General features: G+C 40.5%; 1 protein-coding gene across 2 annotated transcripts in view; it reads right to left on the bottom strand.

The window, feature by feature from the left end:
* Positions 1–27,487, bottom strand: part of POU6F2 (POU class 6 homeobox 2) — a 361,096-nt gene that overhangs the window by 244,674 nt on the left and 88,935 nt on the right. For both annotated transcript variants that reach the window (XM_081080022.1, XM_081080023.1), the window contains exons 2-3: positions 6,864–6,955; positions 3,138–3,366 (exon numbers count right to left, since the gene is read on the bottom strand). In XM_081080022.1, coding sequence (XP_080936148.1) covers positions 3,138–3,366; positions 6,864–6,955 — 321 coding nt within the window. The remainder of the gene's footprint in view (positions 1–3,137; positions 3,367–6,863; positions 6,956–27,487) is intronic.

Below are 27,487 nucleotides of genomic sequence, written 5' to 3'. Positions count from 1 at the left end.
AAACACTTGAAAACTTGTCTCTGAATTCTAAACTATTAAGAAACTGATGTCAGTAAATTTTTTTCCTTAGCAAATTTGCAGGTTTTGAGCTGGGAAAACAGACAGGCTGGAGGGCTAGTCAGGAAAGTTGGAGAATAGTCAGAGACAATTCTAGTTGGTGAACTTCTTTCATGAATAAAAACTTAACCCTTCACAATGAAGAAAAAGGAAACCATCAAGAACTAAGCACATCATATGGAAACAGGCCCTCTTTCAGACCAAGAGGTTAACACTTAAATCCACCCCCTCACACTGACCAACCAAATCTTTTTTTCAAAACCACCTAAGAAGGTGGGGTATCTATTACAGGTGGACAGACTTACTGGTTTTTTCAAAAGACTCTTAAAAGCCTAGGGCCAAGGTTACTGTGCTCATTGTCTCGGGGCAGGCCATGGGGAGGGGCCGAGCATTCTACCCAGCTGACTAGATAAATCTATATAAGGTCTCCTTCTGAGGTACTGTAGCTCATTTACAATATCACCACCCTTGAAAAAGGATGGAATTTGATGGCATCTGGGACTGGCTTGGTCTCAGAGTCATCCAGAACCTCTACAGATGACTTTCCGGCCTGCCAGCCATTCACCGATCATCCTGACTCCAACAACCTTCTGTGATGGAAGCTGGGAAGCTGCACAAGTCATAGACACTGCCCAGTGCCTGCCAAGGGCTGCAGTGGGTTCCCAAAAGGTGATGAGATCAGCCTTGGGTCAGCTACTGACCGACAAGCTGGCTGACTGGCATTGCCCTTCAGATGGTGGACACTGATCTTGGGCACCTCGGAGACACGAGACGTTTCCCTGATTACCATCCTTATTGCCCCTGAACTTCTTGCAGGGTGACCAACTCTTTCTGGTTTCAACAGTGAAAGTCCCATGTCCTGAGAGAATCCCCAGTCTCCAGGCAACCAGAATGATTGGTCATTTCTGAGACTAGTGAAGAATGGGTGGTGAAGAAATCATACGGTAAGATACAAAAGGAACAGAAAAGCCCAAGAAAACTGGAAGACAGAACTTTCCTGGAGCCTAACACTGATTTAGGAATTGGGATATGTTCATATGGATATTAAAGAAAAGGGTATTGGCAAGGCGGGGGTGGAGAGGCATGGCTGGATTATTTAGACTAACTAGGAAGCTTTTCCTGTAATTGTCTGACTTGCATCTGGGAGGGGTTTCATGTTAATGAGCTCACCACTCACCCTCCAAATTGATTGGAATTTCATAAATGAAGACAAAAGGAGACAAGCTCCTTTGTGCTTGTGTAGTATACAGGAGCTTGACCATTAACTCCAATACACTTCTGAACATGAGGCCATAGGGAAATTCTGTGAGAAGCACCAAGGAATAAAACGAGCTAGCACTCTTACTGAAACTACTTAACCAGGACACAAAACTTAGGATTCATTTTCTGAAACCAAAGATGCCACAAGAACCAAATTCTACACTATAAGTTAATACTAAATTTGATATTTAATAAGACAGAGAGAAAATTTTGATGAAAGTTTATACTCACTAATTTTGAACCCTTAAAATAACCAGGTAATGAAGCCCTAAGAATACCAAACTGTAATAAAGATCTAACAAGCCTGTTTTTTTTGGACTCTGACTTTGGTGTCTATTTTAACCAAGCAGGATTAATTTATAAACTATGAGCTCTGCAGGCTTATGTTTATTTTAATACTCAATATTCCCATAAGTGCAAATGTTCCAAATGGAAGGTTGCATTCTGATAATGCCCATTTCTTCCTTAAGATTTCATCATCCACCTACATTGAAAAGCCTCTCCCTGTATTTTGTTGCTTTTGCTTTCACCTTGTTTATTCCCTCCTTATTTGCTTAATCTGGAGATCCTGGCTTTCCAGGCACTCTCAAATTTGAAACAAGCAAAGTTTGTGCATGAATGTGTCCTAGGAATGAATGATTTATGAACCGCAGGTTTCTTGGCACAATTTAATGGTACAAGAGAGACCTTCCTTTAAACATTAAAGTGAAAGTCAAGAAGTGGAAACAATGGATGGGATATTAGAACATAATAGTGGGTAAAGAAGTTTGTGTCAAGAGTTAACCAGTTATTACTTGGTCTATTTCTTAATCTATGGATTGATGCTCTGACCAATTTAATAGCTTATAAGAAGTACTGACATTTGATCAACTAAAAAAGTACTTTGTTCTGATGACTTACCCAACCAAATTCTCACTCTGCAGAAAAAAAAAATAATCACTAACATTTATATCAACAGAGAAAATAAACATCTCTGACCAGTCCAAAATAAATTTGTTTTCTCTTTATTAAACATCCTAATTATATTCAGGTCATTTAGATCATAAAATTCTTCCCCTTACAGAGTTTTGTAAACCAATCTATTGGTCAGTGCTGCCAAATCTCTTATAGAAAAGTAAATACCTTCATAATATCAAGAAAACTATCCTTCCTGAGTAAAATTCGAGTCCAACTCTTGCTATATGCCCATGTAACAGAAAGGCTCAATATTCAAGTCTATTTTTCTCATTACAAACTATGACCACAAATAATATAATTTTTTAGTAGTTTGTTTAATAGTAATAACTAAACAAGTATTAATAGTAACTAAATAATAACTAAACAATAATTAAACAAGTATTACTTGTTTAATAGTAATAACTAAAATATACTTAGTAAGTAAAATAATAATTAAACTAATCATTCCAAATGATCCCTTGTTGAGATGTTCTAACCACTTCTTACACAAATTAGTCATGTCTAACCTTTTTTTAAAGATGGCTACATTGAAGAACTGAAACTATAACTCAGGTCCTCAAGTAACAGCATAATAATTTTACATCTATGTTTTTGATGTGTCATGCAATGATTGCTCATAAATGCTTCCAGAAGACCCGAATGTTAGGAAGATCAATGTTAAGAAATGAGAATTGATAAACCCAGGGCTTGAGCAAGGTCAGGCTTCACAAGACAACTTAAAACTTTGCTTTCTACACAAGCCCCCGCATGCTTTATGATGGAAGCAAGTCTGAGCCACATTCAATATTCAGGGCACTTGCCCACTGCAGAGGACAGTGGCCAGTGGATAGAGCCCTACGTGCCACACGGACAAAATGGGTTACCTTGTAGATTCTGCAATGGCAGGGTCATTATGCCCCCAGCTGCAGCTGCTGCTACCAGCCCTTGGATGTTGGTGAGATTCGCAGTAGGCAGTGTGAGGACCAGTCCTTGTTGCCCTCCTAGCTGTCCCGCCATGTTGAAGGGGATGAGAATAGGCTGGTTGAGGGCTGGTGTGCCTCCTGGCATCACGCCGGTGACAGCAGAGGCTAATTGCTGTGCTGTCAGAAGTGGCTGCAAGGAAACAGATAATCCCAGCTCACTTTCCAGTAGAACCAAGATACGGGCTGGTAGAGCATTTTCTGCTACTTACACGGGGTTAGAAAGTTCCTGAACAAGTAGTAAAGAAACATGCTCTATTCCAGAAAAAAAAAATTGACTGGTAGAAAAAAATTGAAATCACTTTTTACTTATTTTTGTTGGAAAATTTCGTTTGATTCAGATATCCTTTGAGTAGCTCAAATACCTTTAAAAGTATTACCTTACACTTATACATTATTCTTCCGATGAAGTTTCATTCGATTCTACCCTTATATATTTGAAACTCTTTGATACTTTATTCTGGGTTGTTCCACAAAGAACTCATTGGGATCAGGGGATTTTTTCTTTTTTTTTTTTGGTTCAAAAATACCAACAAAATACTATTTTCATCTATTAAATTAGCAAAAATAATGTCAAAGATTTACTCAGTGCAGGGAAGTCTGCAGTGACACCATTAGGCGGATTTAGGGCATGTGCCCTGGCACAAGCCTTTTGGAAAGCAATTTGGAGATTCATATCACGAGCTACAAAAACATTCATCCCCTTTTGACTCAGAATATTCTCCTGGGACGTAGACTGAAGATATAATTCAAACAGAAAAAAGATAAATGCATAAAAGTATGCATTACATTTTTAAATACATAAATGCTGAAAAAGTTTGTTACAGTACTAAACTTGATAAAATAGTACCTACTCTTTAAAATGAATCATTATGACCTTTTTAGGAAAATAGAAAATGTTTATAATATGATGATACATAAAATAAAATGGAAAATAATTAAGAAAATGATAGTCATTGTTAAAATGGAAAATTATATATGTATCATGACAAAATCTAAAAAGAAATATAGAAAACAAAAATATTTCATGAGGATAAACTTTAAAACGCTTTAAATATTTCTTTTGTTATTGTAACATTCTTTGCTGAGTTAAAACAACATTAAAAATACATGTTTATGTCCACTATTTATCCAATAGCCATTGTTTGATATGGAAAGGCAGCCTCATAGGTGTGCTTCGGGCACTGGACACACTTGAGCTTGGTGTGCGTTCTTCACCACTGTGACGTAAAAAGAATCCCTACCCTGGCCAGGCCAGGTGACCCAAAACGTCACGGATTTTAGAGTCCTTAATCCAGAACTCTCATTGGATTCCTGTGGAAGCCTGTGAGATATAATCCTGTGTTCATTTTTCCTCTAGATAAAGCAATACAAAACTCTTATTGAGAGGTTTCACCATTTGTTTTTAATGCAGCATGATTCTATAAATTAAAGGTAATTCTATAGAGGCACAGTACAAAGCCCAGTGTCCAATAGCCAGGCACTATTCTAGTGCTGCTATGCAAGCATTAACTCTGTTGCCCTAATGCTGAGATGCAGAGATGTTACTAACTTGCCCAAATCCCATTTCTAGAGGAGGGAGTGGGGTTCAAGTCCAGGCAGGCTGCTCCAGAGCCCACTTCTGGTTTAGAGAAATGGGGCTGCTTTGTTTACAGAATGTGGGGGAGGAGAGCTGAGCCCACTCTGGCCATTCTCTGTGGTCTTCCCTCAAATCTCCTTCTGGGGAGCCCTCTGACAAAGGCCCAGGACTCCATGCAACCCAGTTTTAGAACCCCTCTTCTAGACTTGGTGGGCCTAGCTCCTAATATATTTGCTAGGCTTTACTAAATTCACACAGAGTAACTATGATTTTCTTTAAAAAAATAAAGTTGCTCTGAAGCACTAAAATGGACATATTCTTTAGAAATAAGTACAAAATGGTAAGCTGATCCTCAAATTGCTGGTATTTTATCACTGACACTAGTAATATCAAGATAAGAGGAAAGGCAAGTGGGTAGTCCGCAGACTGTGTACAGGCCACAGGTTTGGGGGTTTGGGATGTGGGTGTGGGGACAAAGCCCCAAAAAGCAGTTTCCAGGCTCTCGGCCTCACATAGAAAGGTGCTGGCTCAGGTAGTAAATGGCCATCAACTGTGATTGGATGGCCAGCAGTTGTGGCTAGTTGGCCGTCAGTTGTAACCTGTAAGCCATTGGCCACTAATATAACTGCTGTGGCTACGCTAGCAGAGAAAGAATGGGGGCTAGCAAGAAGATGGTGGCTGGCAAGCGCGGACTGCTGTTAGGCAGATTATGTAGATCCTGCTTCCTGTGTCTCCAGCCCAGCCGCCAGCGAGAATATATTGGTTTGATTCCCCTATCTATGGCTCCGTGTTCCTTTTTGGCCTCACTGTGTCCTGCGTTCTTATGTGGGGAGCGGGAGAAGAGACCCTACCTGAGACCCCGCATGACAAATGGCGCAGCAAGCAGGGTCCCCTGCACGACAGTGGGTTTTAAATTGAATTTGCAGGTTTACAGCAGGGACTGCAATCTCATTTCTCATGGTGCCCACCACTTCTCACTGTCTGGGTCTGTCGTGCTGCTTATATAATCCAGAGGCATTAGAGTTTGTTCCCCTGGTAGGTTCACACACACACACACACACACACACACACACACACACACACAATGTCATAAGCATAACATTAGAAAGGGCATAGCTGGAAGAAGCCCATTTCTGAGATTCCCAGCCAAATTCTGTGTGGGCTTCCATGGACAGTATATATCTCTCCAGGCCTTCTGTCCTCAAACCCTTATGCTCCGAGATGGACCCTGGGATCTGAGGCCATAGAGGGATTTGGTGGTCTTGACAAGAAAGTCAAGACCAGTCTAAGCTCTACACTTGGGTTTTCAAGCCTTGATCTGGAGAGCCCTCAAAGTGATGAAAGTGATCAATTTCCAGGAGCAATAGTGATAGCAAAAGAGAAAGGCTTAAGTATCAGGACTTTTTCTGTAAAATCGGGGTGAACTCCACTAGCTTCACACTAAATGAAAGAGGTGAAAAAAAAAAAAAAAAGCCCAGCCTTTTATAATTGTGTTCTGTATCTCCATATAACCACACCAGGCTACAGAAAACAAACATTAGACTTTAAAAAATAATGAATGTATTTATTAATGCAGGGGCTTTATGTGATGTACAGTATTGTCAAACCCAATAAGCTGAACTTACATTAAAATTGCATTAACTTTTTTATATTAAATCATATCTTGTATTTCAAAAACGGCTATAGTAAGGTTGAAATAACTTAATTTTCTTCACACGCCAGTCATTAAAGTTTTACTTTCTAGGGAACTGCATGGTAACCAACAGTGCATTTGCAGTGGATCTGAAAAAGGAAAAAACAAAAAACAAAACGGGATTCCAAATGATTAAAACCAACACTTCCTTTACAAAAGAGACAAGTTCTGCAAACACATTTGTTTTCTTGATGGATTTAATAAATAATGTAGTCATACAGCTTCCCATACAAATATTTATCACCATCTTTCCTCTGTTGGAGTTAATTGGATTGAACTCATTGTTATTTATTTGGTTATTTTTATGGTTAAACCATCCTATATGCAGCCCAATAGAAAGCAGTTGAGAGATACTAACCTGTGGCCCAACTGGGAATGGGGGGTGGGTCTGACTGGCCTGGTGCTGGTCAGGAGTGCCTGGGTCTGATAGTGCCGTGTTTCCTCTGGCCCCTGGAATTCAAAAGAGAAATGCTCCCTTAATATATGATCCAGCCTAGGGGCTGCACGTGACCCCGTTTTTTCTGTGACTTCACATAACTAAGACACAGGTGATACGCCACGTAGTTTATCAATAGCTCTAGTGTGCAAATCACTCTTCAACTGCATAAATTGTGCTAATGAACATTCAGGAGGTAGAAGGCTATGACAGCAGGGAAAGTGACAGTATCATCAGTGGCTCTAATAGGCTTACACTGTACATCGGTTTGCATAGGGCACACCAATGCGTCTCTGGTATGGGAAACTGCATCCTTTATGCATAGGTGGGCGATAGCTAATCTAATTTCCCAAAGCCAGAGAAAGTGTGATCTCAGACATGACCAAGTGCGTCTACATTATCCCTTGATATGGCTTCAGATGCTTAAGCCCTTTTCCGTAGAACATAACTTACTTCCTTTGCTGGAATCCTGTTGGATACCAAAGCATGAAATATAAAATTCTACCAAAACAGCAAAGCTTTCACTTGAAAGCTTCCTAAACACTATAGTTTCTCTGTGTGGGTTTATGTGCTTTGTTTCAGGACAAACCGTAGCAGATAAGACAGTGGCAGTGACAATAAACACATGAGTAAATAAACAAACAAACAAACAAACAAATACAGCTAATAGCAATTTTTGAAGGTTTTTAATGGTAACTTTTGTTTTCATGTTGGTTAAAATCCAATTCCAAGCCATCCTTAACAAGATCCTCTTTCCAGATGTTTGTCCTATGAATAGCAAGTGGAAGACAGTTCAAATCCTGTTTACTGGGGTGCCATGGATGACAAAAAAAAAAAAAAAAAAGATTCTGTCACACTTATAAATTTTAAAGAAGGTATTATTGGCTCATTTAAAACAAATTCTTCTATATATTCTCCAAAGGGACAGACTTATAAATAATGGAAATGTGGAAAAAAATACTTCAGCACATTAAGCCACAAATAAAATTGACTGCTACATATTATTCAATTGACTTCTATCTCACTGTGATGTGTCAATCACAACATCATTTTATAATAGGATTAAGCAATAAACGTGCAAAGCCATTATGCAGAAATCTGAAAATCTGATTAATTTGTAATTTTTGTGTGTGCAGAAAGTCAGGAATGGACGTTGCTTGGGGAATACTTACAAGCATTCTATTGAAATTTCTAAATTGATTTGGGACAAACTAATAAAAACACAGACTTGCTGACATTTTATAAAGTGAATTCTGTCAAAATATGTTTGGCATTTTAATGATCGCTGTCATTTAATAACAAGGGTGAGATGACCCATCAGAACATGCCAACCATTTCCCCATAATGTGCAGGAGACCTTTCTTCTAAATTTTTTATATGTGATTTATTTATTATGCTTGAATAGCAGAGCATTTTAAACTGGGTGCTGCATTATGCATTGTAAGTCTCACAATTTCCCTTCCTATATACTCAAGTCCTATTTTGCCCTAAAATTCTCAGCAGAGCTTATGTACTTTTATAGCATTAGCTGGGTCCAAAGTGATGCTTTTGGTCAAATATTCAGATTAGGTACATTCTCAAATGGCCAAAAACCCTCTTAGGTTTAGTTTTTGATGTTCCTAAAAATTTTGTGCTTCCCCATGTTCGTCAGGCATGAATTTTTACACCACACTGTGAAAAGAGTTTTACAATGCACAGAAAAAAAGAAAAACCCTTCTACACCATTAAAAAAATATCTCTCTTAATCTTTAAAAATTGCTGTACCATGCCTGGCCATTCTGTTCATACTTCTTTCAAAGTCCCATGCCTATTTGTAGACTCTGTTCCAAATGACACGCCATTGTAAGGTTTAGGATTTGTCCCATATAGACACTGTGTCACAGATTGTGTGTGTGTCACCTGTAGCTTCACACAGGTTACATTTGCTTATATTTTATTCTGGCTGGAGGCCCGATGCATAAACCGCCGGTTTTGAGGCTGGTTATTCTCAAAAACCACGTTCAATGCAGTACAGGGCAATTCCACACAATTTCATGTGTAAAATAGTCTTTCACAGGCGCTGGAGGAGATTATGCATGCTCTCCTGCCAGGATCAACAAGTAGTGTTTCTTCTTAATGCATGTCTCCATTTTCCCCAAACGCATGTATCACACTTGACTTTGTAGGATCATAAACTAATCTGTCGGATCATAAGGCGGCTCCCAAATCAGGGGTCTTCTCACAGCCAAAGGGGACTCCAGCAGTCAGAATGAATAAACGACATTGGCTAAGAGAGATCCAAAGCAATGCTGAGTCTACGTTAGCAGAGAATTTCAGGTTATCTATTTCCATGGGCACAGACATGGAAATACGAACTTAAATGGGTTGGGCAGATTCCTCCTGATCAGGCATCTGGGAAACGTGTTACCTCTCCGGAGACCAAGAATGTCCAGAAAGCTCTCTATGGCCTATTCTGAATTTAACAGTTTGTGTTTTTCAGGCAGCAGCTGTGAACTCCAGTAAGGTAGGTACTGTTCGCTGGTTCACCACTTTATGCCCAGCCCTTGTGCAGGCATTTTACTCACATCGATTATATATTCGCTCAGTAGAAATAGAGGTTTGGATTTTCATTTGGGGGTGGTATAATTCCTTCAAGAGCGGTATTGGCATCCACTTGACTATTTACTACTGTTTAGTGTAAACTTTAGAAATATCTTTAAATCATTTGCTTGTTGGCAAATTCTAAGTCAGTTCCAATGTAGATGTTAAAAACAGTTTGCTGTACAGTTTAAAAGCAAGGACTCTTAAATTTTTAGCTCTCTCTGTGTTTAAATTTAGCTCTGCCACTTCACTAGTTATGTGAACTTGGGCTTGTTTTCCCTCTTCTTCATGTATCAGCTTTCTCTCCTAAAAGCCTGAGGAAATGATAGCACCTCCCTTATAGGGCTGCTGTTGTGAGAATTGAATGAAAAATATATTTGTAATTTTTTTGGAACAGAGCATGCTTACCACTAAGTGTTATTTCTCTTGACTATTATTATTTAATACAATTTACTTTGTATTTAATATAATATTTAATATTATTTAATTAGCCCATAACATCCACCTGCCCCTAGTCAACTCAGTACCTACTCCCATCCCTATGTGAGCAGTCCACATTCCCTCATGCAAACACCCCTACTCTGTGTACTCTGTACCTTTTGATGAATGTTTGGAAAGGAACAAAATAGTCAGGCCTCTGAGAGGCTACAAAGGGGGATGTTTACAGAGAATGCTTCCTTCAGTCCATGGTAACATGACCAAGAAATATGGCACCAAGATACAGCTTCCAAATTCTCTCTCACCCAGACCCAGGCTTCAGTTAGTAGTTCTTACCCAGGCCTGTGAATCAGCATGGTCTGTGGAGCTTCTGGAACGCAGAGGGTCACATCCCTCATGAGATTACTGACGGAACAACTAAGTGGGGGCTCACATGTAAGTTTTATAAAACTCCACCAGTGATCAAAGACCATGGGCAGAAAATAGTGGCTTAGAGGCTGCCAGGCAGGTCTGAATCGCCCTTGCACAGAGGATGCTCACACAACTCGTTTTACGAGAAGCAGACGGGACATCAGCTCGCATCACCTAGCTGGCCTTCCAAGTCTCTTCACCTGGGGCCTTGTCCCATCACAATCCCCGTACACTTCTAGCTTAGCAAGGGGAAGAACCATCTCAAATACATGTGTGGTTTTTTTTGTAATTATGATTTGCTCACTGGTAATTCAAGGAGTATAAACACTGGTGTTAGAAAGATCATAGTATACAATTTTAAATAGTTTTATAATAGGAGTCAATTCTGTGCAATTACAGGGAGCCCTGCTATAAATCTGTTATGGAAAGGACAGGTCATGAGTGGTGAAGACACTGATTAGGAGTTTGGCTGGGACACAAGGGTAAAACTTATTTTTGATTGTTAAATGCCTGCTTGTCAGAGCATTGGTTCATTCAGCACCATCTTTCCAGTTCTGATTTCACGTCTGAAACCTACAAAGCTGCCTGCTGACCACTCTGCTCTGGAGGCACTGGACTATTGGCAGAACCAAGACAGGTGATACCCCAGGCCTTGGGCTCTTCCTTCAGTGTGCGCCTAGGAGACCGCCGGTCAGTCCACCCGCCCAGCTCCAGGCGAGTTCCTGAAGGACCACCACTCATTCCTCACAGCAAGCTACTCCTGCTGTGGCAAATTACCTCTTTTCTTTTTTCTTCTTTTCTTTTTCTTACATATATATATATATATATACACACACACACACATACATGTTTCATACATACATACATACATACATATATACATATATATGAGTTTTTATTAACTAAGGCAAACCAGGCTTGGCATGTCTTAGTTATTCTAAAGATAAAATAGATGTGCACTCTAGTATAGAGTTTTAAATCCTACCACCCCTCCACTTTGGAGTTGACTTCCAAATAAGTCATTTTAAGAAACAAATAAAACATTTTTAATCCTGAGAGGATATACTCCTTTGTGGAGCCTTACCCCATTACCTTTGCAAAGAAGATACAATGGCCATGGCATTGAGAAGGAAACAGGACTGCAATATGAATTGCTCATCCTGAGTAAGCCAGCTCCCCCATCTCCCAGGTGGAGGCTGAGCCTATCCCATTCAGTGCACCAGATTCTCTTGTTAATGACCAATGCATTTTTAATGAATCGGGTTTTGCAGAGGGAGAGTTTGGATTTCTGTCCCCAATGCATTAGCACAAACACAATCACATGAAGGTCACAGGGATCCCTCAGCTTTTTCTGGAATTCATACGTCTTTTACCCACTGTTCGTGGTTTTTACCAGTGAGGGAGGTGGTGCAAAGGTTGCTTATTAGAAGGTAGACAGTTGAATGCATTATTATTTCATGTTGGGTGTGCAAAACCAGCTAAGCAGGGCACAAGTCCTCTCTAAATTAAACTTCCCTTTCTGTCAATTTCTTCAAGATGACTAAATGCCAAGGAGGGAGTGATGGTGTCTGTAAAAGTCTTTTCACAGCCACTGCCACTGTTGGCCACATTTTAATTGCCGTTTGGGAGTTCCTTATGACACTGGCCACACACATATTTATGTACAGAACAGTACACAGGACTCCACCAGAATTGGAGATGCTAAAGTAATAAGCCACACTTGAAAAACAAACATTCATTAATTCACATAGGGGTCTGTGTCTTTGCAAGTTCTGTTGTCAAGTACTTATAACTTCACCCACTGAGGCCTGGAGAACAGAGAATGTCTGATGATATCAATGAGGAAAATGGATTCTTCTAACAAGTGACTGATCTGGCCTCTGGTGGAGGGAAGTCCAGTTTTCTTTCTGTGAGGGATCTAGGTCCGAAGTGGTTCTCAATACTGATCTTTATTTAAAGGCTGCACAGATGCATTAAGTATCAAAGGGAGACCTGGGACATCTAATAGATAAACCATAATAAGAAATCCGACAAATCTCTCATTTGGACTTGATTATCTGAAAACGTTTTTGTAATATCTACCAAAATTATTCACTAATTGCTTCAGTTCTACATGTAGGCTTAACTATTTGTACTATAGAAGACTTTCAGTGCATTTCATTGTCTCAAAACTTCATTCTCTAACGACTTTTTTTTATCATTGTTTTTATATCCATCTAATAAAAGCACAGCTGAACTCCTGTGATATCTAGGCCAATGAAGTTCTCAATTTCTGTAAATGCTTCTTTTTAGAAAAAAGATTTAAAAAAGAGTCATCAAACATACTTAAGCAAAATTCTATGACATACTGTAGGCATAGAGGGAGCTTTGGGGTATGGATTTTCCCCGAGTACTGCTGTCTTTACAAGGGTTTACGTTCTTTCAAGGCAAAGGCTCTTCCTAACTCGATCTTGTGTCTCCGTCCGACCAGCTCCAGGCCTTGGCACGTACGTATGTACCTATGGGTGTGTATGAATGTATATATGCATGTTGGTGGTGTGAGTTGTATGTGGTAGTGAGTTAGTGTTCTTAAAATGATGGAGATCTATATCAAAGGGAGCTGAAATAGTTTAGACACAGATTTTAAACCACCTGAAATGGATTGTCTAATTTAAAAAATGTGTTTTAATCTAAGAAGGCTTGCACATTTCCACACACTTCTCCCAGGACATGGACACTTCCTCTGACAAGGACATTGCTTGCTGCACTTGATCCAGAGATGAAGTCTTTGCTCCCCTGTGATTGATGGGACTCTGGCATGGCTCTGTGGATGCCAAGGTCACGTATAACTTGTGTTTTTATGCCCATATATGGAGGCTCCTTTCTCATGCTTCATCTATGATCAACCCTATACTAGGGCCAGCTACATAATTTGTGGGGCTCAGGGCAAAATGAAAACACAGGTCCCTGGCCTGGGGCTGGGAAGTCAACCTCCCTTTCCCCAGGGCTGCTTCAATTCACTGCAGATCGGTGAAACCAAGGGATTGTAACTTCTTCTCTGAGATGGACTGGACACCTAGATCAGGAGTGGGCAGGAAGCCCACTCTGAGTTACACACTGAGCACATGACCATCCCACAGCTGAGCTGGACCCCGAGAGGGCAGCAGGGAGAAGGTGACAGCCAGATTCGAGCTTCCTGGGGTCTGGGGCTGCCAGGGGCAAGAAGCAGGTAGGCGAGAACCTGTCCTGTCCTGGGGAGGTGAGGAGGTAGCAGCTGGACCGCCAGAGGCTCCAAGCCCCCATCCACCCACACACTCTCATTGTCCCATCAGACTTTACTCACAAAGCACAAATTCAAAGAGAAATTATTTAGAATTGCAAGATGGTGACCTTGGGGCACTGACCCCAAACACGGGGCCCTGCTGCGCTGGGAGCCCTGTGGTCCTGCAGTGGTCCCGGCCCTAAAAGGAGCCCAGCCCATGGCTCACTGTCGGCCTCCACCGAGTCAGTTTCCACACAACTTTTGGTTACTAATTTTCCACCAAGGGGACCTCCTTATAAAGGGTCCTAAAATTTTGAAAAATTGCAGCTAAACCTACAATTGCTTTGAGAGAGTCGTTTTTCCAAATCAGTGCAAATTTTGAAAAGAGTCTATGTGTCTATAGTGGAATTTAGACATAGCTTTTTGTTCCCCAACAAGAAATCAAGCTAACAAATCATCAATGCATCTATTATACATCATTATCAAATACCACATAAATATACCATTTGGTGGAAAATTAGGATGAAATACTGTTTTATGTTCTATCAGTTTTGAGTTACCTATGCCTAGATTGGAGAGAAAAGGCATGAATTCCTCAAAAGAGAAATCACATACAAGTTGTCAGATGTCTTTTCTCAATTGTAGACATAGCTTTTTAACAGTGTTACACTTTCACTAACAAAAATAAAAACAAAGGTTTTCTCTCCTGACTATCTACTGGCTCACCTCCACGCCTGACAACAGGGGACATGATCTAGGTCAGGTGTGTCCAAACTGTGGCCCGCAGGCCAACTGCGGCCCGCAATCCGTTTTTAATTGGCCCGCAGCAAATTCCAAAAATATGTTTAGTTTACTTAAATAAACCAGGTGAGGCAATACGTACTTCACCTCAAGTGAGTGGCCCAGCTGTTTGTGTATTTTACCGCATATGGCCCTTGGTGAAAAACGTTGAAAAAAGTTTGGACACCCCTGATCTAGGTGTTCAAGGCAATGTAATTGGCCGTCTGGAAGCACTCCCAGGTTATATACCTATGGGACAACATGCAAGAATTACTAAGAACAAACATTAAATGTACTTGAAAAATGGTCCAAGCTGTTAAATAATCTGCTTTAAAATTTTGGTACTATCTTAGGTGAAGAGTGTGTGCGTGTGTGTATTGGGGTGGGGAGATGAGGCTGAAGGGCAGAGAGGAAAGAGTCCATTTTTTCTTAATTAACACCAGTGTTATTAGTATTAAGGGGTACAAGTGATGGGGTCAGAGGTCGTTGTATTTCTTCTTGCAATTTCCAATCCTCCAGCCTCTTCAAGCAACATTTGAGTTTGTTTTCGAATATCTGTAGGGCTCTCTTTTGCAGCCCTGTGGGCCTACAGGGCTGCCTCATCAGAAGTCTCATCATGAAGTTTTAAACTGTTTTCAGTTTTTTGAGACTCTTAGCCCAGCAGCCCCACATGGATACCTGGAAACCCAAGTGTGGAAAGAAGATGGAGCTGAAACAGAGAGAGCTACATCATAGTCACACGAGCCCAAACTCTGGGCTCTGACGGAAGTGAAATGGCAATCACAGTGATGTATCAGCCCCTCTCCTCCCGGACCAAATGCCTTCCAGAGGTCTGAACTCTGTGCAACCCTTAGCAGAAAGGGGGCTGTTGACCTGACATTCAGAATATGATTTAACTATGAGCTACAACAGAATAAATCATTATTTCAATTGGAAATGATGGCCTCTGGGCGCAGTCACTTCTGATAATATGTATGGTACAACATCTCCGAGAGCCCCAATGCGGAACACTGGTGTCCTCCATCTGCAGGGCTACATTTGTGACTGCAAAGAGCAGGTGATTAGAAATCACAGGACACTGACTGTCCCAGACTTCGAGGTTTCACAGGGCAGTCAAATTAAAGGAGACATTAATAGCTGTATGACTAGAAATATCTTGACATTTAATTTTGCCAAGTAAAAACTTGCTATGCACTGGCATTATCGTACAATAAAGGTGTTTGGATGCCCTCTCCACACCCAATGGATGTATTCTCCATTTAAAGGATAATCCTTTAAATTGCAGAAGTTTAGCCTAACGTGAAACTCACTGCACTGGACTTTTTCTTTTCTTTTTTTCATTTTCCCTTCGACCAGTGTCTTTCTTTATGTCACAGAGGGACACTGCTTTGTCACAGAGCATTGGGAGCTTGTCGTGCACGTGACATGATTTGGAGAATCAGCACGCCCGCTCCCTCTGCTCCACCAGACATGGGAAATATCTGACCTAACACTCCTAAAGTGTTTGTTCTTTTGAATAAATAATTCCTCTTTTCTCTCAATCTTTTTTTTTTTTTAGGAATGTCACATAATTTTCTTTATATGTATAAAGTTTTATGTTTCAAGTAATACATTAATTATTTTATAAATATTATCTTTGTCAATCCTTACAGTAACCGTACAAGGTGTTTATGACTATGTCCGTTTTTACAGGAAACTAAGCTTTACAGAGGTTAACTCACTTTTCTAGTACACAATAAGGAAGTGACAGAGAAGCAACTATATGTCAAGCTGCCCGATCAATGGAAGGCCCACATCTTTATTACCTAGACTATATACTGATCAAATATTTTACATCAGCTACCATTTAGTGAATACTTACTATGAGCCAGGGACTTTGCTCAGTATTTTATATACATTTTCTCATTTAATTTCCACAGAAGCCCTGTATTATCAGGATTATCATTCCCATTTTACAGATACAGTAACTAAGGTTTAGACAGTTTAAATAATTCACCTATGATCACAGTTAGTGGGTGATAGCATCAGAATTTGAACCCACTACCATATGCATCAAATAAAAATGTTTCAGGGAGACAACACAATAAATTCCCAATGCCATGATAGAAATCATGTTTTCAGATATTTTCCTAATGGAACTTCGCTCCAGAGACCTCTAGGTTTGAGGTCTGGGAAAGTGGGTGATGAAGAAGGGAAAATGGCATAAAGTACAGCTGCATTCTTAATTTAGCATCTCCATAGTCAAGGTGTGATCTCTGGACTGGCATCAGCACCACCTGGGACCTTGTGAGAAAGGTGGGCCTGCAGGTCCCAGTCCACCCATGTCTCAGACCCACTGCGTCAGATCTGCATTGGAACAAAATCCTAAGGTGATCCATTATGCATAGCTAAGAGTGAGAAGCACTGGTTTTGAGTTTATTACTCCCTCCCTCCTTCCCACCCTCCCTCCCTCCCTCTATCCATCCTTCCCTCTCTCCCTTTCTCCCTCTTTCTGTCCTTTCTTCTTTCCCTTCCTTGCCTTCCTCCATCTTCCTCTCCTTCCCTCATCCCTTCTTCCTTCCTTCCTTCCTTCCTTCCTTCCTTCCTTCCTTCCTTCCTTCCTTCCTTCCTTCCTTCCTTCCTTCTTTCCTTCCCCTTGGGTAGCATTTAAGTATAAATATACCTAAAATGCCTAACTTTTATTTGCAGTAGACTGTCATATCCTATCTCATAAAAGTTGGGGTGAAGGTGTGTGAGAATGCAGGAAAAGAAAACATTCAGGAGGAACACTCTCAATCACAGTAATAGCCCTCGACGATTCTTACCCCACGTACCCAGTGGGAGGACCCCCAGTTGAAGAGGTTCACAGCAGGAAGAGCTGGTCCTAGATTCTTACAGAGAAGTGTATTTATTCTTTCTAAAACACCACAAAACTAATGCCAAATGTATGCCAATATCCTTGCTCTATGATTTATGGCAATTTTCCTGACACTTTCTCCTTCCATATCCATATCTTTGCTCTTCTATTTGTGAGGGTCCATGAAGATAAGAGTCTGGCTTATCTATTTCAGTTATTTACTTTCAGAACACCACATTTTTTGCAAAAGTGGCCAGAGCACCACTTTAAAAAGGGGGAATAAAAATTTTAAATCCCTTAAACCTGGAATAAAACTGCATTTCTACACAGGCACTCCAAAAACATAGCATTTGCAATCACTCAGTGTTGTGTGCAACTAAAGATTGGTGAAAGTGGGGTCATTTAGAACTCAGCAAAGGACAGGATGGAGGGACCTCCAGAGGAACTACATTGCATGAAATTGTAACATCATACCCCTTACAGTAATGGGGCATCTATGTATGACAGCGTGACAACACCAAATTGTGCAGGAGGGAAGGATGTCACACAAGTCACTCTGAACAAATTATCAAGTGCTGCAAAACCTTCTTTGGAGATGGGGTAACAAAACATTGCACCTGTAGTAAGATTAAGTAGGTCTAGAATATGAAAACTCAAATTAATGGCCCATCCATAGATTGGTGGTTAGGTTTTTTCTCCCCTGAGAGTTGGTTATAGAAAACTAAACAGCCAAACAACTCGTCTAATTCGTGTGTCTGATCATTTTGCTCTCACTTAGTCTATTTATTCCTTAGCATTACTATAATTGAAAACGTTATCTATTGCTAAAGGTGCTATTAACTTGAGTGCATTCATAGAGTGCTATATCACTAATAGACTTAGGTCAGATTCCTTTATCCTTTTAGCAAAGCATTATTTTGTTGTCCTCTTGTTCTGAAGATTTTGTTCCACTTAAAGTCAAATAGAACAAAAGTTTCACAGAACTTGTTCAGAATATTTTTCACCATCATTTTAACTCCTTTTCATGACAATATCAAATACATAACAATTTTGGTTTGTTATATTAACTTATTTTTAGATATGTTGTAGAGCTCATATTATAAAAATATACCTAGTAAATGTGACCTAGACTCAGATTATATAATTGTAAGGTTTTAAGTCCAAATACTTTTATAAACCTACCCCTTGAGTTCACATTTGACTTTAGAATGGCAGGGTCAGATGTGAAATAAGAAGCAGAGCAAACTGCTAACTACAATGGTGAAAAGGTGAAAGAGTGGATGAAGAGGTGTCCAATCATTTAAAAATATATACTGTATTTCATCAAATCTAACATGTTATTGATGTAAAGCTCATGAATATTTTACGTTCCACTAAGAACGAATTAATCTGCCAATTAAACCATGACATGGCACTGAAAAATATAAGATACATTCTAATTTTATCCCCTAATCTTCACTTTAAGATGTCACATGAAGTGAAAGCTGTGTATCTCAGAATTGATGAAATACATTACTACTCATTAGCCTTTATGTGTCTATGAATTTTGGAACAGAGAATAGGCAATAGACTAAACTAGAAATTTTACATACAACTTTTAAAATATCCTCAAGATTTGGGTGCTATCTGGAAGTGGAGGCAATTGAGTATTTTAATAATTCTTGTGTAGGAAATGAGGAAGACAAAGAAAGGTTAAAGCTGTGGTTGGTAAAAGAACAGTATTCACTTATATTAGCCAGGATGGATGCCTATTTGGTCATTTTGTGGTTTGGACAATGTTCTTGGTTTGTCTGTTTTCAAACATGATGATGGAGTGACCTTGGTTTTGTCCGTCATGGTCAGAGTGGCCTTGTCTGATGTTGATGTTCTAGGAACTTTTTATGTTCAGCAGGAGGGTACCAAGGCCCAGCTGCGCGTGTCAGGCCTACATGTTCTAGGAACTTGCTTATGTTCAGCAGGAGGGACCAAGGCCCAGCTGTGCGTGTCGGGCCTACATGTTCTAGGAACTTTTATGTTCAGCAGGTGGGTACCAAGGCCCAGAGGTGAGTGTCAGGCCTACATGTCCGGGGGTCAGGGGGTGCTTTCTCTTTCTCAGTTAAAAAGTACACATTTTATTTTGAGGGTATATGACCCCAAATCAGGAGGAAGATGTAGATGATGCTATCTAATGCTAATTGTAATTTTTTATAAAGAAGAAGTATTTGGTAATGAAGAGCTAGCTTCTTCTGGCAGTGTCTGCCAAAAGCAGAATACCAGCTAAGTTTCTGTTTGGCCTGACAGCCTCATCTCTCAGGAGGTTTGGGGGCAGAGAGTGGTCTTCTTAGCCTAGACTTAATTCTGATTAATAGGGCCACATTGAAGTAACAGGATCTATGGGATAATGTGACCATATACTACTAGACAGACGGTTTATTTATGAGAAAGGGAATGTGGGGATAGTCAGATTCTGAAAATTTCAGAAAAATTATCCACATGATCCCATAATCAGAACTCATAAAAAGAAGAAGACAGGAGTCTAAAAGTAACATTCTGACAGTATAGTGAGGAGTCAGAATGACTGGTATTTTCATCTTTGTGTCACATGTGCTATCTGTATGACTTTGGATAAGTTACGCAAACTCTCTGATCTTAAGTTTCCTCAACTGTGAAATGGAGGTAGAAGTAGTACCTGCATCATAGGTGTCATTTCTATAGTGAGACAGATCATTGAGTGAAAGAGCTCAGCATCAAGTCTGGCACATACTAAATGTTCAACAGTATTGGCTGTCATTATCAATTATTATTGGAGCATTGTTACAAACGACATTGACATATTATTATCCAATCACCAATGATCTAGATTAAGAAGGGAAGAGAAGATGATGTGGGCACAGAGGGCAGCCATTAGTAAGGGGACACTTTAGAGGAGGCTTTAAAATCACACATAGCAGCTAATACCCAAGAATGAATTCAAGTATAGGAGAAAAACAGGAAGACTGGAGAATGAGGATGATTTCTAAACCTAAATTGATACATCTTAAAAACTCCTCTGTTCCTGTCCAGTATTTTTAAGCAGCACATTTCCCACAGGTCCAAAAAAAAAAAAAAGCTCCAGTTCCTCCTAACTGCACAATTTCTACTCAGGTTCATCCTTCTAATCACACATGCTCAAAAAAAAAAAAACAAAAAAAAACAACTTTCTAAATTACCTTTGCTTACGGTCTCTTTGCCTCACCCCCCGAGATAGCCAAATCCCAAATCCCAAATCTTGTGCTCCAGCATTGCTGATAACTGTCCCTTTCTCTGTTTCAGCTCCCTCATTGTCACTCACTCAGGTCATGGGCATAGTTCCCATGCCTCTGGTCTGTCCTGTCTTCCATTCACCCTATACACTAATGCTAGTGAGACCTGTAAATACTGCCACTGAGTGAAGTCCAGGAGATGTCCCCTGCTTTGGCCGCTACCTGGCAGGCAGAAAGCTAGGTCTGCAGATGGGGTGTAAGGGTTTGGAGGAGTGGGTGGGCAAGGAGACAGCCTCCATCAGGAGACCTGGCAGCTGTACAGGTGGGCCCCAGGAGGGAGTGAACAAGGGCGTGAGAGCCTTATGTGGAAGCACAGGCTCTGAAGTTGGGTTGCCTGTCTCAACAACTTGCTAGGTGCAGGACCTCAAACAAGTGGCTTAATCTTTCTGGGCTCAGTTTCATTAGCTGTAAAATTGAAATAAAAATGGTACCTCCCTCATAAAGTGAGGATTAAATACAGTAATCCTATAAGCAAACTATACAATCAGTTTCTGGCACACAGTAAGCACTCCATACACATGAGCTTTCTCACCATTAATTACCATTGTACGGCGAGGGAGGCAGAGCCCCACCCAGGGGTCCGCACTGCTAAGTGTGTCACCCAGAGGGGCTCCGGTACACAGAGCAGGTGGCACTCCACGCAGCAGGCCTGCGAAATGTCGAAATGTCGTTACAGCTGTTTGATCTGACAATATCCTAAGCATTCGCCTCCAACATTGTCAGTGCCTGGAGGGCAGGGCAGAGCCCACAGGGATGTTAGGAGAGGGACAGAGAGACAGGATGGGGCAGAAGCCACGGCAACCCCCTCTAGTGGTTTACAAAGCCTCTGATAGGCACTGCTCACGGCTCAGACAGAAGTACGTGTGTCGTGTGTGAGCTGCTGTGCAGAAGAATGAAAGCCATTGTACTTCGGAGCAGAGGGTTGCATTTTCAGGGCAATGGCTGGCTGGGATGGCTTTTTCCCAAATGACTGAGTTGGTGCCTAGGAATCCACTCGTGGACTGCGGTGGTGTCTGAATGGGAGTCCGAAAAAGAACTTGGCCTCTTCCTGGATGACAAGCACAGGTGTATACGTAAGTGTACTCTAAAACTAAGAACCAGGAGATGACAGCCACCAAGGATGTGATGGCAGCCTTCTGGGTAAGCAAATAACAAATGGTTCCTCAGCGCCCAGGCTGGATTCTGCTTGGATTTTCTAGTTAATTTAATTAATTAATTTTTCTTTACTGTGGTAAGATCACCTAACATGAGATCTACCTTCAACAAATATTGTAGTACACTTAATGTTTATAACTAAAATTTTGTACTCATTGAACAGCAACTCTCCAATCCCCCTTCCGCCCAGCTCCGGGCAACCACTATGCTACTCTCTGTGTCTACGAGTTTGACGATTTTAGACATTTCATATCAGTGGAATCGTGAAGCATTTGTCCCTCTGTGACCGGCTTATTTCATTTAGTGTCATGTCCTCAGGTTCATCCATATTGTATATGGCAGGATTTTCTTCCTTTTTAAGGATTTCATTCAATGTATACTTTTTCTTTATCCATTCACCCATCAATGGACACTTAGGTGGTTTCCATATCTTGGTTATTGTGGATAGTGAAATATCATCTCACACCAGTTAGAATGGCTATTGTAAAAAACAAAACAAAAGATAAGTGTTGGTGAAGATGTGGAGAAACTGGAGCCCTTGTACCCTGTTGGTGAAAATGTAAAATGGTGCAGCTGCTATGAAAAACAGTATAGAGGTTACCCCCAAAATTAAAAATAAAACTACCATACGATCCAACAATTGTGTTCTGCGTGTTCATCCAAAAGAATTGAAATCAGGATCTGAAAGAGATTCTGTACTCCCATATTCACTGCAGCATCATTCGCAATAACCGTGGTATGTTTGCACTTTCTTGCAGTTGCCCTTTATCTGCTTTTGCTTCCCAGCAGCTGTCCAGCCCCTCCTTGCTTGCCAGAGGAGCTATTCTTCAGGGATTCTGAGTTCCAAAACTTGGGCTTGTGTTCTAAGTTCACTACCAACGTTGAACTCTACCCACCTCATCAGAAAATTGGAATGATAACACTTTCCTTTGATCATTAATTCTTCACAATAGTAGTAAGTTCTTGTTGGGAGAGGGTTTAGCATTTGCAAGATGCTAAGGACACATAAAAATAATACTGTGCTGTTCCATTTCTCCTCATTACTTAATTCACTCATTTGCAACAAATATTCACTGAATAATGACCAGATATAGTTCCTGGACCTTTGGGGCTTACAGTCTAGCAATGAAATTATGTGCTAAATTAGTAGTTGAACAAAGAATTATTTCAGGAGACCCCTGAACATGGCTCCAGGGAACCCTATAGAACTAGGGGCAGCACCAGGATGTCCCCCTCCATTTCCAACCATTGCTCCATCAAGAGAAGATGTTTGGGACTACTTGATCTTATTCTTTTAAAACTTCCTTTGAGATGTACCGTGTTTCCCTGAAAAGAAGACCTAGCTGGACCATCAGCTTTAATATGTCTTTTGGAGCAAAAATTTAATATAAGACCCGGTGTTATATTACTATAAGACCAGGTCTTTAATATAATAAAATATAATGTAATGTAATGTAATATAAAATAATATAATATAATATAATATAATATAATATAATATAATGTAATGTAATGTAATGTAATGTAATATAATATAATATAAATACCGGGTCTTATATTAGTTTTTGCTCCAAAAGATGCATTAGAGCTGATTGTCCGGCTAGGTCTTCTTTTTAGGGAAACACGGTATCCTTCATGTTTAAAAAAACAAAATCTGTGATATAATCCTAGTGGCTTGTGCAATTAAAAATGGAAGTTTAAAGACTGGATCCTTTGACCCAGCTGTCTCCGGGACAGCAGTCCTGTGCTAGCAGGAGGGAAAAGAGTTCAGTAGCTCTGTCTGGGATGATTTACTGTATGTTTCAGCTGGGCTGAGGCTCTTGCCCTCATTTTACCGCTCTTCCCTGGCCCTTCCTTCTTCACCATAGCCTATTGTAATGCTATTCTAATGACTGCAGGAGGGGTATGTGTAGCAATTGCCACTTCTTTAGGTAACAATGGATAAACAGCAGCTTGAGGGATCCCAGGTCTATATTATTTATGAAGCTGCAATTCTCCTGTAAATAACCCAGTTGTTAAAATGATATGTATCTATGTAATTGAGTCTTCTGTATACAAATAAATAAGACTTTATTGCAATGTCAGAAGTTAACACACCAGTCAATAAAATCAATGACTCACTTTTTCTTGCTTATATATCTAACTTTTCTCCACCTTTCCTATGCCCTCTGTTTATTCTGGTTACATGTTACCACTGAAAAGAAAACACAGTTCTTGTGCTACTGTTTGTTAAATGGTGAGTGGGGGAAGCGGGGAAGGTTGCAAACAAAGGGAAAAAGAAACGCAGAAAACCTTCCACCCGCAGGAAACCTTCCACCCCGGTGGGGTTTCAAATTTCACATATATTTATTTCAGAAAACTAAAAAGGAGAGAAAAGTGTCTTGTTTTATATGTCAGAGTGCAGATATTTTTAATGTAATCTCCCCACCAAACGCACAAGTAAATCAGGTCAGGGCCACAGGCTCGGTGAATGTCTCCAGGCTGCTGTTGCACATCCCACAACTGCCATCGAAACAACCTGCTGGAGTAGGAGCAGAGTGGCACCCTTTTCCTACCATGGCTGAGGTCGCGTCAGCATTTCCCTTTTAAATCCCCAGTTTTGAGAAGTTGGTAATTCAGCTGGAAAAATCAGCTCTGCATAAACCTTGGCATATGTATCTCTGAAGCAGAGAAGAGGTTTATTTGGAGTTGGTAGGTTATTTTTTTAAAGCAATTTGCTTAATTGATTTGGCCCTTGTCGAGCTCACTAAAAGAGCTTAAAAGGACTGCTTGATATGTTTTGCGCTTATTTAAAAAATCCAATTAAACAAATTGGCATTGATCCAAATTTTCTGTACCTGAGGGGAGAAAGATAACCGAAATAGAGAAAAAGAAAAATTAATAGATTGGGTCCGTCTAATCTTCATGATAATTCTATTGCTGTGCAAATAAGCCCATGATTTAATGGCCCATTCGCATAGACCAACTTGACCCCTCCCAGGGACTAGAGAGATACATGAAATTATGCCTCTTTATTATCTACCAGAACAGGACTGGGACTTTTGGGAGAGGAGGTCCCTGGCATTTACAAGACTTGACAGGGAATGCATGTGTCAGTCTTGACTTATGGACCTTAATCGGGTGGGTGGAATATTGGATTCTTAGTGGTTGTGCTGAGAACATGGTAATGTTCATCCATTGGTTTGAAGAATGAAATAACAGATTTGCATAGCATATTCTGTATTATAATAATAAGGAATTATATTAACCACTGTGGATCATGAATAGTCATGTCAATTTTTTAATTTGCTCTTTGACAAAAGGAGAAGGTAGTCTACAAGAACTCTTGGCATCATCAGGGCTAAGAAAATATGAAAATTATTGGCATAGAGGATACTTTCAATTGCTGCCAAGCCAAGTTACAGAGCCCATAATTTTCTTTACTGTGTTTTTGCTGGAATAAAAAGTTCAGGTTTAGATGTAATGCATATACACAGTGCCTGTGGGACTCCCGTGGAGATGTTGATACTGCCAGATGCTCAAGGCAGAGAGGCCAAGTGGAGACACAGATGCTGGAACAATCAACAATCAGGTGGCCTTGAGAACCACAGAGCAGATTAACTCCCAGGAAAAGTGTGTTAGAAGAGCAATGACTTAGTAGGATGTAACTTCAGGGAACATCAAGTTTGTGATTGCAGCAGAAAAGAGGAGCCCAGGAATTAACTGAGGAGAAACTCGGTGAGGTGACATAAGAACTCAGAGTTCACAATCATCCAGTGGCCAAGAGATTTTGCAGGACCATACAACTGGTCATCCCTAATCCTTTAGAGGGATCAAGTAAGAGAAGAAGAGAAAGATACTATACTTGTTAATATGTGAACATATAGCAGCTACTTAAAATACTATTTGAATGAATAAACATTAGCCTGAACAGTTTTACTGAAATCATGGAGATTGACGATGCATTTTAGTGAGTGAAGGAATGCATTGCAAGTGAAGAAGTGTATCTATGTGTTTACATAGGCAGGGCAGGTTAGATCAGTGACTTTTAGACTATGGGTTGTGTAGTGTATTAGTGGGATATGAAACAAATTTAGTGAGTCGCAACCAGCAGTAAAAAATTAAAGCATAAAGAATAATTGAGTGGAATAGAATAAATAAGAAATAACAGAGTGCTTAGCACACATTAAGAGCAAGTATTTCAAGCAATTTTAATTGCAGTTATGTATTATATTTATGTATAACTGAATCCCAATATGAAATATGTTTTGTACGGTAAATTGAAGTTAAAAAGTTTGAAATCCTCGATTGTGAAGCAAAAAAGATAGTGTGAATAAAGGTTTTTTGTTTGTTTGTTTGTTTGTTTGTTTGTTTAAAGGAGGTAGAGGCTAGAGCCTGTTACAATCTGAGTATAAGGCGATAGTTAAGAAGGAAAAGTTAAAGATACTAGTAAGAAAGTTCGTACTCCTGATGGAATAAGGTCCCCAAAAGAAGTGGGAGGGATGGACTCAGAGCTCATGTGAGGAGCTGGCTTTGAGCGAGAGGAAGGAAAGGTCCCCCTTTCAGCCTACAAAGAAAGAGAATGAGTGTGTGTCGAAGAAGCTGATAGAGAAGAAACCCGACGACTTCAATTTCTTAAGTGAAAGAGGACATCAGCTCATGTGCTGTGAGAGGTAGGAACGGCTTGATGTGAGAGGAGTGTTGGTGACGTTTCAGACAGTCGTCGAAAGGAGTGGGGAACGAGCTCTTTGTGAATAAGGAACGGGCCTGGGTAAAGAGGCTGGAGACCTTTTGTGGCTCTCGTCTGCAAAATGGCCTGAGTTGTGTGGTGGGCCCAAAACATATAGTCGTGTCCTCATCCCCAGCGCTCTGAATGTTAGGTTATTTGGTGTGAGAGAATAGGTATGGTAGGAACAAAGGGCTGAAAAATGATACAGAGTGAGGTGGGGCTCAGCATATGGTTTTCGGAGTGGAAGGGTTTTGGGTAATAACAGGTAAGTTTGAGAGAGCAAGTCCACAGAGAGAAGGTGAAGACCTTTGGAGTTGGGGTGGCCAAAGAATGCTGTCTTCAGTAACAGAAATGAAATGTGTGTTCTATCGCAGAAGAGCAAGGTTCTCAAAGGAATACAATAGAGAAGTAATGCCATGTTAGCAACATCTGGGGGTGTGACAGCATGACCTTCTGATGCCAAAATGTATACAGTGGACAAGAATGAGCAGTCTCCACCTGAAAGGACTGCAAAGAAAGCCATGTCCGTAGGGGACAGCCAAGTTTCCACTAAAGCCAGGAGGCAAAGAATGCTTTCTGCAAACAGGACAGTTACTCCCCACTCTGGAATGGATGCACATGAGAATCGCATGCAGACCTGAACATAAATCTGCATGTGTGGGACCTCGCCCTGGCACTTTCGGTCTAATTGTCTGGGGTAGAACGTAGATATTAGTAGTATTTAAAATGACTCAGGTGATACCAATGTGTAGACAATCAAGAACCATTGATGGGACGAATTAAAAATTGTTTTAGAAGGGAAAGGGGGAAATTTGGTAGGAAGGTCAGAGGTGGGGAGTTGGTAAGGAGAGGAGGGAAACCAAAGCCAGCATTGGGGACGAATGCAAAATGAAAATGAAGTGTCTCTTGCTAAAAATTATTAGAAATTTCAAGACAGTGACAGAAAAGCATTAAACTAAGCACATGCCTTTCTGAACATGGGGCCCTATGCCACCGCACTTGTCACACACCCATGCAGCTGGCCCTGCCTCATGCAGAAGGCAGCAAAGACGCAAGGCTGGCGGTTCACAGGCAATCCTGGGACCACGCCTGTGTTGGAGATGCGAGCTAGGGTTT

This window comes from Rhinolophus hipposideros, assembly GCF_964194185.1.
Source record: "Rhinolophus hipposideros genome assembly, chromosome: 18".
In the NCBI taxonomy this organism is placed as follows: Eukaryota; Metazoa; Chordata; class Mammalia; order Chiroptera; family Rhinolophidae; genus Rhinolophus; species Rhinolophus hipposideros.
The sequence above is the reverse complement of the archived record's forward strand: the minus strand, read 5'-3'. Positions and strand labels throughout refer to the sequence as shown.